Consider the following 10,918-nt stretch of genomic DNA (forward strand, 5'->3'; position numbering starts at 1 on the left):
CATAAGTTGTAACCACAGATAATTTATTTATAATTGATTATATATTAATTAGTTGTTATATTTGGTTGTAACAAGTAGAAGAAACTTAAAAATATTTTGCAAATTATTACGTACATATGTACATTATAACCTCTATCAGATATAATCATTGTTATATGAATGAAAATACATAATGTATTATTTCATTAATGAGACATTAAACCAAATGGAAGTTCGTCTGGTTTCATATCTGTAAATTGATTGATTCCTTCTGTGTATGTCTCTAAACCAGCACGGTATCTGATATTGTGAACTATGATTGCTCTTTTATTTGCTGCATAAATATCTCTTCTCATTGCATCCTCTTGAACATTGTAACATTTATTGTATTTTGCTTTATAATTTTCCCATTCCTTGTCAGTTACCATGAAGTTGTTTGGTTTAGTTAACGTTATTATTAAGTTGAACGCACAAAATATAAAGAAAATGAAGTAAAGTTTAAACATTTTCTCCTGGTTTAAATTCAGATTTACGATGTTATTTACGCGATCCGTGTTTCTATCTATAAAGTAAAAGCAGTAAAACCAAAAATATTTATTTAAAAAAAAAATACAGTTAAAGCTTCAAAAGTGTGCGTTAATTAAAGATAAAGTATTTCACATATTGCTATAAGTTTCCTTATGTATGTTCTTATATTTGAACAAATGATTTATGATATTTTGATCAATAATTTAGAAATGTAAATAATATAAAATATGTAGATACGTATACAAATTAAAAATATATTAAATGGGAAGTGTATTTCTTTACGAAACATATACGAAACACTTATACGAAAGGTCACAGAGTGGCTCGCTATTAAGTGCTCCAACGTATGTATTTTTTACGGCGTTCGCAATTTTTTTTTTGCATTTAGGTGCAAAATCTTAACAGTTTTCAAGATTTCAGGTATCTTAAAGACTTTTTAAAAAATTTTTGATTAGCGTAATAATATGAAGGTAATATCTTATTTTAATTCTCTTACTTCCTTAATTTATCATACATGGAACATCTCAAAAGCATATTTACCCCGCTAATTTATGCTACATATGTATGTATATTGAACTAGTATGTGAATTGAACTATTAAATTGATAAATTTAGTTAACAATCTGAACTAACTTATTAAAATTTAAGTGTAACAATTATTAATTAAAAAAAAAATTTCAAAATACAATAATATTTATGTGTACGTCGGTTAACAAGTAGAAAAAGATGGCGGATGTAGTCTTAGTATAAAACGGAATGGTTTGTGCAAATAAATACTTTAATAAATATTTCTAGAATAAAGTTTTTAAATTTTTTAATCTTTTATTTTAGTTGGCACCTATAATTTTGTTTAAAAACTTTTTGACGAAACGATGTGTTAATTTTAGAATTTTTTTGAAATTTACGGTCTCTTATTAGTTTTTTACCAAATTCATCTTTTAAAAAGTCAAATGGATAATAGGGAAAATTTAAGCATTCCAAAGCATTAAATTGGGATAGATATCAGAAGTTCATTTGTTTGAGTGAAATATCATACGCAATTTAATTAAAAACTTGAGAGAAATAAACAATAAAGTCCATTATATTTAGTCTTGATCTTAATTACAAATTTATGTTTATTAAACCAATTGCACAAAATATTTTAGTCAAATTTCATACGATTTATAACAACAGAATTGATTTTACTTCTAAAGTAAATATTTACTTAATGATGAGTGAAAACAGATACGGTTGTTACATGAAAAACGATAAAGGTATTAACATAAGTATATTAAAAAAGGGTATAAGGCCTAGGTTTCAATCCTGGGTAACATCGTAATTTAATTGATAATCTACTAAGAAATAAGAATATTATGTAAATATAAATAAGGTTTAAAATAAAATTCCGTTGTTTTCTTAGACTGAACTAAAAATTTGTAATTTGTTGATATGTAACTATAAGTAATTTTAATTGCTATTATTAAAATTATTAGTTATCATTTTAATTGTTAGGGGTATTATTTGTTATAATAGACCTATATTGATAAAATTTTGTTGATCGCACTATGTCCCGACAAAATTTATAAAATTTTTATTTTATATTTATGAACATACATTTACATATTTTTTATGTAGAAGTGTAGATTTTTTATTAAATCACAAAATTCTTCAAACTCTATTTATTAATTCATAGGTATTTGTATAAATGCTTATAAGAATTTACTTTTTTATTCTTTTTTCTTAAACATTTTGAAAAACCTTGATATCTTTACTTGAGCTGACATAATTAAAAGATCAAAATTTTTCATGTACCATGATAAATTATAATAATAGTGTAATTTCTTATTTTTATCAAGGAAAGCTTTGTAAAATTCACTCATTTTATCCGCTGGAATTTCATCTACACCAGCTATTTTATGAGTTTTTATGAAAATATCTTTCTCCTATAAAAAAATTATACTATTTCTTAGACATTATTTCAGAAAATATCTTTTACTTCATAAAAACGTTTGTTGTGACGTGACCAAAATTCTTGATTCCATTCTTCAACTTCAATTTGCTTTTCTCTTAATTGTTTTTCTAAATTTGTTTCATTATTTTTTTCTGCTCTTACGATCGGTCTGAAAATAAATTAAGATGAATTCAAATTTTTCACGTATTATTCCTTAACCGTATTAACCTCAAGTTTGAATATTTATCTGGAGGACCAATGTAGTCATTTAATATTGTTTTAGAATCTGGTTTACTTAACAAGCCAGGATTTGTTCCAGATTTTACTGCTAGCTGTAACATAAAGAATTTATTTTAAAATTCCATTTATACTTTTTAAATTCCTGAAAAGTCGCAAAATTAGTAAAAAAAAAGCAGAAATAGTAAAATTAATCGAAGACCTATGACGCCTAGAAAGAAAAGCATGAGAGTCATGAGGTGGAAGAAATATGTAAGATCACCTCGAAGCAAACCTCGGGATTAAATTACTGATTGAAAATAAAAATATTTTGAGATAAAAAATCAATTGTGATGCATGAAGGTGCGACAAAATCTACAAATATTTCAAATGTGAATATAAGGACTGTTTTTAAAATTGTTGTAGGAAATATGAATATACAAGAATTTTTTTTGCACATTGTCCTAACAACATTTATGTTCCTGTATGAGGAGACGTGACACGTTTTTTAAATGTTCTTGTTTTTTCAGCCACACATTTGTACGTTCACCACTAGATGTAACAATAAAGCATAAAAAGCTTGATTTTAAAGCAATAATATAACGTATATTTTATGTTCCTTAATTTTATAGCTTAGATTTTCCAATAGTTTCTTTTTGAAATGTATTTTTGATTAAAATATAGATAGAAAAATTCATAGTCAATAAAATGTTATGTAAACTTTAACGATGCTTTATTATTTTGTATTACTTTAAAAGCGGATCGTTTTAAAATGAGTTTAAAATAGTGCATCTAATAATGAACAATAAACAGTATATTAAAATTTACCGATCTTGAAAAAGTTTTCAAAAAATTAATATTATATTTTAACATTTTTTATTCAATGTAAATAAATCACATTATCATAGCTCATAAGTTAAGCAAATATTTATGTCAAATATACTGTCGTTCTTATGCAAACAATCGAATTCGATTATTTCAGGGTTGTGTAAAGTACTTTTTTTTTAAATTAAAAAATTTAACAAAGATTTTTATTTTTAAATTAGTTTTAAACATTTTCTATTTTTGAATTAAAAAATAAAAAAGCACTTATTTTGGATTTTTAATTTTCATTTTACCTTGATTTGGAACAAAAAAAATTAAAATGACCGAAAAATTTAAAAATTTAAACTAATATATATTAAAAAATATGAAATAAAAGCATTTATTAAGTAAAGTAGACAGATGTCATACATGATTAAAATTAAATTATAAATAAAAATCTTTTTAAAATTTTTATAAATGCAAATATAAATGAATTTGTATATGTATTATGTTATACTTAAAAATGTAAATGTTGTTTTTTTAAAATTTTATTTTTAAATCTTGAATACCCCCATGTCGAATAAATTCTTTACTTCAATTCATATAAAGAAGTTTGACTGCACTACCATTGCAAATGGCGTTAGACCGTTTTCGTTTTTTCAGATTAATTTAAATTAGAGTAGATTCAGATCTGTCAAAAAGTAGGCCTGATTTGTTTTTTCATCTCAGAACATTCAGAGCTTAAAATCTGTGTTGTCTCCAAATATGAAAATTACGATATAAAATTTCGCCCATCTCTATTTATTTTAGACAATAAATTTATTCTGTCAGACTAAAGAAACTTCATAATCTTTTGTTGATGAAGAAATGTTCAAATATTTTTTTCTAAGTATTTTAAATATAAATAAACGAAATTGAAAATTAAAGTTGCATCAAAGTCTATAATAATACACACATACTAATAGTTCTTAATATAAAGAAATCTTCAAAAGGGCACTTTTATTCAATTATTCACGGAAATGGAAAGGAAAATTGGTAATGTTGAACTTGGAATAACTATAAAAATTTAATTTATTTCAAAAAATTCAGCTGCTTCGTCTGTAAAAGGAGAAATTGGCGGCGACAAGGAACTGGAAATTGATAAATTGAAAAAGTTTAGGAAAATCAAAAAGGTTGATAAACCACAAAATCTTCCCACATCGTCAAATTTATCATTTTCGTCTATACCAATAACGTCTTCACTAAAAGAAGAAATTGTTGAAATATCTGAATATAATTGCGTACAGTGCTCAGAAAAATTTGAATCCAAGGAAATTTTTGACATCCATATGTCTGGACATGCCAACAATATGAAATGTGCCATATGTAATATGGTTTTAAAAAGCTTAAAAAATTATGAAAAGCATTGTCTCCGTTGTAGACCATTTGAGTGTCAAATTTGTGGTCGAGTTGTACGTTTTCGTCCAAATTTTATAAAGCATATGAGAGTGCATGAGGGGCAATTACAATCAGAACGCCGTAAGTACCAGTGTGAAGTGTGTCTGAAGGAATTTATGAGTTTCGAATATTTTAAAATTCATAAAAAAATTCATAACGATAATATTAACTTAACTTGCGGGATATGTGGCAAGGTAATTATTAATCTTTTTATTCGAAATGAGGTTTATTTTTCAACTTTTCTATTTATGTTTTTAATAGGTCTTTAGTACACTTGCAACTTTAAAAGGACATTCGGAGTTGCATTCCGATTCCGGATCAAAACCTCATAAGTAATTTTTAACACAGTTTTTGAATATATTAAAGTTTTTCTCAAAATTATTTGCTCAATCTAAATTTCAATAGGTATTTCTTTTAAAATAAATGAAACTTATTTTTTATACATTCAAATTTGAAATTAGTATTTAGTAAAAACACTATATTTCTTGGTACTCAAACAAGTTTTTTGAATATGTATTTCTTTAATTTAAAATTGAATTTTAGATGTAATATTTGCGGAAAAGTTTTTGGGCAACGTTATAATCTTAAAATTCATGCCCGTACCCATACAGGCGAAATTCCTTTTGGGTGTAAATTTTGCAATAAACGCTTTCACACTGAATCAAGTCAGCAGGCTCATTTGCTAACACATCGGAAGCAGGAGAAAAATGTATCGAAAATTATTCCACCTGGTGACGGAAATAATATGCAGGAGAGAGTTGCTGTACATGAATGACCTTTATCGCTTTTCCAAATTAAAGCAGAAGTAACACAATCACAACTACTTAAAAAAATACAACAAAAGCTATCGCAAGCATTCGCTCAACTTAAAATCTCATTTAACAGTGACAATATTGATGAAAATACTTATTTTCCTTTTTTGCAAACTGAATTACCAACGCTACGCAAGTTTTTTTTAAAGTTTATGGTTAAAATTGATGTTTAGGTTCGAACGAGTATTTAATTAGAAAAAGAATAACAAATAATGATTTGCAGGAGCTGTAGTATCCGTAATCATTTGCAATAGTATGATCATCGGTTGTGTTTAGAAAAGTAGCCAAACTCTTTCATCAAAAATAAATAAAATTATTATGTACATTACATCTGTTAGAAAATCTTAATTTTTTTATAAGTTCATTGCGTGACTGCTTTTTTTAACGTAACCATCATGGTACTCAAAATGCAAAGAATATGTTTTAAAATTTTTGCAATTTAATTGAATATGAACTTATTACATCTTACAATAATGCAGAATCTTATGTGAAAAATTTTTTTTAAGATGTGTTCCGAAAGCAGCTTTTAGAAAAAAAGTAGGTTTAATTTAATTAATTGTTTTTTTACATAGATTTGTAACAAAAATTATACATACAGATATCCATAATTTGTTTTGTTGAGAATTTGAGTTTTTTTTAAAAGGGATGTTTTTTTAGAACGATAACATAACGTATCTTCTCGTTTAAGGGTTTTTTTTTTAATTAAATTATGTAAAAGATAATAAAATAATTTTCTTTATAATGTTATGGAAAATTCCAATACAATTTTTCTAAGACTTGAAGTCAATATTTTTTAGTTAAAGTAATATTTTTAAGATGCATTAATAAGTTTTTAGCAATAACAAATAAGAAGTAAAGTTAATCAATTTTTAATCTGTTAGAATTTTTGAATGGAGAATTAAAAAAAGTACATCATAGAAAAACTAAATATATGGGTATACATAAATATGTACATACATATTGCAGCAAAACAAAATTTTAAAGAACTTAAATTATAAAAAGTAACTCGAAATAAAGATAAATATAATAATTAAAAAAAAAAATTTTGTTGGTCTGGCCTAGTATCACTATTTTGTCGTATGTGGTATTTTGGTAGTATTTTGCATACTTACAGAGTTAATTGTCCTAATATGAAGCTGTGAGTTCGACTTAAATACGGCGAAGTGGTGCATATAGTTTAAGTTTCGACAAACCTTGCTTGAGAGCTGTATCGAAAGTAATAATAACCGTTCATAATAATTTGAAGAAACAATAAGTCGAAAGAAAAAAAATAGTATTCTGAAGGAAAAAATAATAATGATTGTTTTCTAGAATTAGTGAAATTATATCATTATTCATTATCAAAAAAGGTATATGAATTATTCTAATCCAAAGAAATTCCTAAGCAGAAAGTAAAGTCATTCTTGTAAAAATTAAGACTACATACCGAAATATGTAGAATACAGTTTAACCGAAAAGAGAGTCACAATAGGGAAGTGGTAGATGTCCGCTCGAAATCACGGTATTCAAATTCTTTAACGATACTTTGGCGGTCATATATCAATATTCTGTCAGATTCAAAAGTCACTCGTTACAATAATAAGTGAATATAACAATTTTCATTATTTAGTTGATATATTAAATTTTTGACTTTTACACAATAAAAATATACATATATTAAATAAAGACATATGAAATTTTTACTTGTTATAATAGATTTTCAAAACATTGAGTTTCTTGAGCAAAATAGTATTTTGCGGTTCCTTTTGTTTATAATACTTGTAATTTAATGACTGGTTTTTTATTATTACCTTATAAATAGGAGATATATTTATGTTTAAAAAAGTTCTGCCCTATTTGTAATAAGGAGGATGTCATGGTGGTGCATTGTGAAAACGGCAAAATTAATACTGTTTTATATCTTTGGTTGGTGGAGACTGACCTATTTGGAGTAAATATAATTTTTCTTTCAGGTTGGTCAGATTGAATGTCAGCCAAATTCAGCGTGATCGATTCTGCCACTGTCAGTCAGTATCGGCAATTATAAAAAATATATGTCAAATCAGGAAAATGTCAATTTTTTATTGAAATAAAAACTTAATTTTTGCACTTTTTTTAAGTGAAACTTTTTTAAAAAAATGTATTTAACAACTAAAAGTTAAAGTTGAGTTAAGCTAAAATAAATTGCTCGTTTTTTTCGAGTTTTGGCTAGTTTTTACACCAAAGAATTTAAAAATGGACGTCACATCGATTCCACTTTTCATTGAAATAAAAAATGAAAATGACAATTTTGTATTTTCCGACAGCTCATTATCACAGCAAATTGAATTTATTCTTCAAGATCCGGCTGCATCGCCTGAAAAGTCGATAAAAGAAGAAATTGAAAGTGACGAAGACTCGAAAATTGATGAAGTGAAAGAATTTATAAAATTCAATAAAAAAGTTGAAGAACCTCCTCCTCCTCCTCCATCATCTGCTCCATCGTCGTCACCTATGCCAGTGACAATTACTATTAAAGAAGAAGTTACTGAAAAACTTGAATATGGTTGTGTTGAATGCTCAGAAAAATTTGAATCTAAGGAAATTTATGATATTCATATGTCTGGTCATGCCAATAATATGAAATGTGCCATATGTAATATGGTTTTAAAAAGTTTAAAAAATTATGAAAAGCACTGTCTACGATGTAAGCCCTATGAGTGTCAAATTTGTGGTCGAGTTGTACGTTTTCGCCCAAATTTTATAAAACATATGAGAGTCCATACAGGACAACAGCATTCGGAACGTCACAAGTACAAATGCGAAGTGTGTCATAAGGAATTTATGAGTTTTGAATATTTCAAAGTTCATAAAAAGATTCACAACGAAAATGTTAATTTAACTTGTGAGATATGTGGAAAGGTAAATAAAAATTTTATATGGCAAAAAATTTAAAACTTAAGTAAATGTCTCGTTGATATCTGTTATTTAGGTCTTCAGCGCTCTTGCATCTTTAAGAGGACATTCAAAACTGCATTCCGGAGTAAAACTGCACAAGTAATTTTAAATAAAAAAATCTTTTCAATTTTTCTGAAATATGTTTGCCCTATTCATATGCCTTATGCAAGCTCTTAAATATTAAATTAATTCTATATACTGATTGATTTTTAGGTGTCATATATGTGGGAAAGGCTTTGGTCAAAGATATAATCTTAAAATTCATGCTCGTACTCACACAGGCGAAATACCTTTTGGCTGTAAGTTTTGCAATAAGCGTTTTCATACCCAATCCAGTTTACAAGCTCATTTACTGACGCATCAACAACAGCAACAAAATCAACCACAAACAAACCATTCTAATGAGGCAAATAGTATTCAAAATCGCGGTGAAATACATGAATCACCTTCATCGTCGCTTCCAAAAAATGTAAAAGCCCAAATTAGAATTCAACCGCAGCAAAATCAACATCAACAACAGTCACAACAGCAACAAAAAATACAACAAAAACCACCAATGACGGCTGATGCTTCGATTCAGATCAAAGAAGAATCCTTTGATAGTGACGAAGTAGAAGAAAATGTCCAAACTTCACAACCTGTTGCCATTATCAAATTCAACAAGAATGCCAAAATTATTAATCATGTAAATCATGACGAGGATTCAGATATGGAGTCAAGCGCAAATGTGATAAAAAATGACGTACAAAATGTAATTAGACCGCAAGCAGCTATGGTATCTACAATAATTTATAGTAGCAGCGGTAATAACATAGCCGTTGGCAGTGGAGCTATCGCACGTGCTATAAGCATAAACGGTAATGGACACATTATAACCACCAACAACAGTAATCACAATAATAACAACAACAATAACAACATCAGCAATAAGACTTCGAGCGTAATAACAGCAATACAACAATGTTCTTCATCTTCCGTTGAGTCATCTATGGATTCATTATCACCGTCCTCCTCTGGTATCATAAGTCATTCAGGACACCATCAGCAACAAACAAGGCAGCAACATCAACAACTACATCAAAATCAACAAAATTGTATTAATATTATACCAACTGCGACGACCACGATTATTAAAAATGAACCAAATTTTTATTCAGCCGATAATTCTGTAGAATTAGTCATAAAAAAGGAAGCATTTTTGGAAAGCAATCAACGTTCGCCACCAACACCTAAATTTCATTCGAATTTCGATGATTCGAATGATTTAACGACAAGTTTGTCATATTCAAATTTATTTGAACCAAATTCCATACCAGATAGCATCCCTGATGATATATATCCTGAAGAAGATGACTTTCATTTGGATCAAAATTCATTGGGTTTTCAAACAAGTACAGCACCTACAACAGTGTCAGTTGCTGTTGGACCAAATACATCAATAACTACACCAACAATTGTTGTTGCAACCACCGCTGCAGAAGCTGCTATAAATACAGATGGAAATTTTATTAAAAAGGAGTGGGTATATAGTAATTATACGGTTACCGAAAAATTTGAAGACGAAGATGAGGATTTTGAAGCAGCTAATTTTATTTATGATTAAATAAAAAGATATTGAGTTTTAACATAACGTATTTATTTATATATAAATAATATATATTCATATAAATATGTATAGATATGCACGTATATGTACTATATATATATATATATATATATATATATATATATATATGTATATCTATATATATTTATACATATATATTTTATATTAATGTATTACATATGTATATTTAAAAATAATTTGAAAATTAAGAAAAAATGTGAATCCAACCGAAATGCATACAAAAAGAAAAAAAAATTCTTTTTATAAGTTGAAATTCTGTCAATATTTTGAAAATTTTGATGGAATTCTTCCCATTAATATTTAGCTTTTCAGAATAAATCAGAAAAAAATGATTATTGACGATATTCAAAATAAGAAAATAGTTTTAAAATGAACAAAAGTTTTTAAAATTTAGATAAATTATTTTCTTTTCTTTAGGTTTAAGCTAAAAAAATACTAGAATAATTAATAATTGTTAGGATTAAATTATTGTTTCCGTTTATATATTAATATACAATAATGTACATATATATATATATATATATATATATACGTATATATATCTGCACACATTTGTATATTGCTTATATATATATATATATATATATATATATATATATATATAAATATATATATATATATATAAATATATATATATATATATATATAAATATATATATATATATATATA

At 26.4% G+C, this 10,918-nt stretch overlaps 3 protein-coding genes across 5 annotated transcripts; 2 read left to right on the forward strand and 1 right to left on the reverse strand.

Moving 5' to 3' along the window:
- Positions 1–299: 299 nt before the first annotated feature.
- Positions 300–3,603, reverse strand: LOC129619048 (COA8 family protein CG14806, mitochondrial). 3 transcript variants are annotated; one of them, XM_055534124.1, is made up of 6 exons: positions 3,094–3,362; positions 2,936–3,027; positions 2,870–2,884; positions 2,665–2,814; positions 2,482–2,605; positions 2,149–2,428 (listed from the first exon to the last, which is right to left on the reverse strand). In XM_055534124.1, exons 4-6 carry the CDS (start codon positions 2,775–2,777, stop codon positions 2,213–2,215), a joined length of 453 nt encoding a protein of 150 aa, XP_055390099.1. In that variant the 5' UTR covers positions 2,778–2,814; positions 2,870–2,884; positions 2,936–3,027; positions 3,094–3,362; the 3' UTR covers positions 2,149–2,212. The 3 variants fall into 3 exon arrangements, with proteins under 3 accessions (XP_055390100.1, XP_055390099.1, XP_055390098.1); XM_055534125.1 differs by lacking the exons at positions 2,149–2,428; positions 2,870–2,884; positions 2,936–3,027; positions 3,094–3,362 and adding exons at positions 300–541; positions 3,481–3,603 and having other exon boundaries at positions 2,665–2,768; XM_055534123.1 differs by lacking the exons at positions 2,870–2,884; positions 2,936–3,027; positions 3,094–3,362 and adding an exon at positions 3,481–3,603 and having other exon boundaries at positions 2,665–2,768.
- Positions 3,604–4,312: 709 nt separating this feature from the next.
- On the forward strand, positions 4,313–6,546 carry LOC129619034 (zinc finger protein 136-like). The gene is made up of 4 exons (XM_055534107.1): positions 4,313–4,491; positions 4,546–5,087; positions 5,155–5,225; positions 5,437–6,546. The coding sequence occupies exons 1-4, from the start codon at positions 4,476–4,478 to the stop codon at positions 5,666–5,668; spliced, it is 861 nt and encodes a 286-aa protein (XP_055390082.1). The 5' UTR covers positions 4,313–4,475; the 3' UTR covers positions 5,669–6,546.
- Positions 6,547–7,800: 1,254 nt separating this feature from the next.
- Positions 7,801–10,333, forward strand: LOC129618985 (protein suppressor of hairy wing-like). Its single transcript, XM_055534028.1, has 3 exons — positions 7,801–8,585; positions 8,656–8,720; positions 8,835–10,333. Exons 1-3 carry the CDS (start codon positions 7,920–7,922, stop codon positions 10,222–10,224), a joined length of 2,121 nt encoding a protein of 706 aa, XP_055390003.1. The 5' UTR covers positions 7,801–7,919; the 3' UTR covers positions 10,225–10,333.
- Positions 10,334–10,918: the final 585 nt, after the last annotated feature.

Source organism: Condylostylus longicornis, unplaced genomic scaffold (genome assembly GCF_029603195.1).
Source record: "Condylostylus longicornis isolate FDR11 unplaced genomic scaffold, ASM2960319v2 ptg000010l, whole genome shotgun sequence".
Classification (NCBI taxonomy): Eukaryota; Metazoa; Arthropoda; class Insecta; order Diptera; family Dolichopodidae; genus Condylostylus; species Condylostylus longicornis.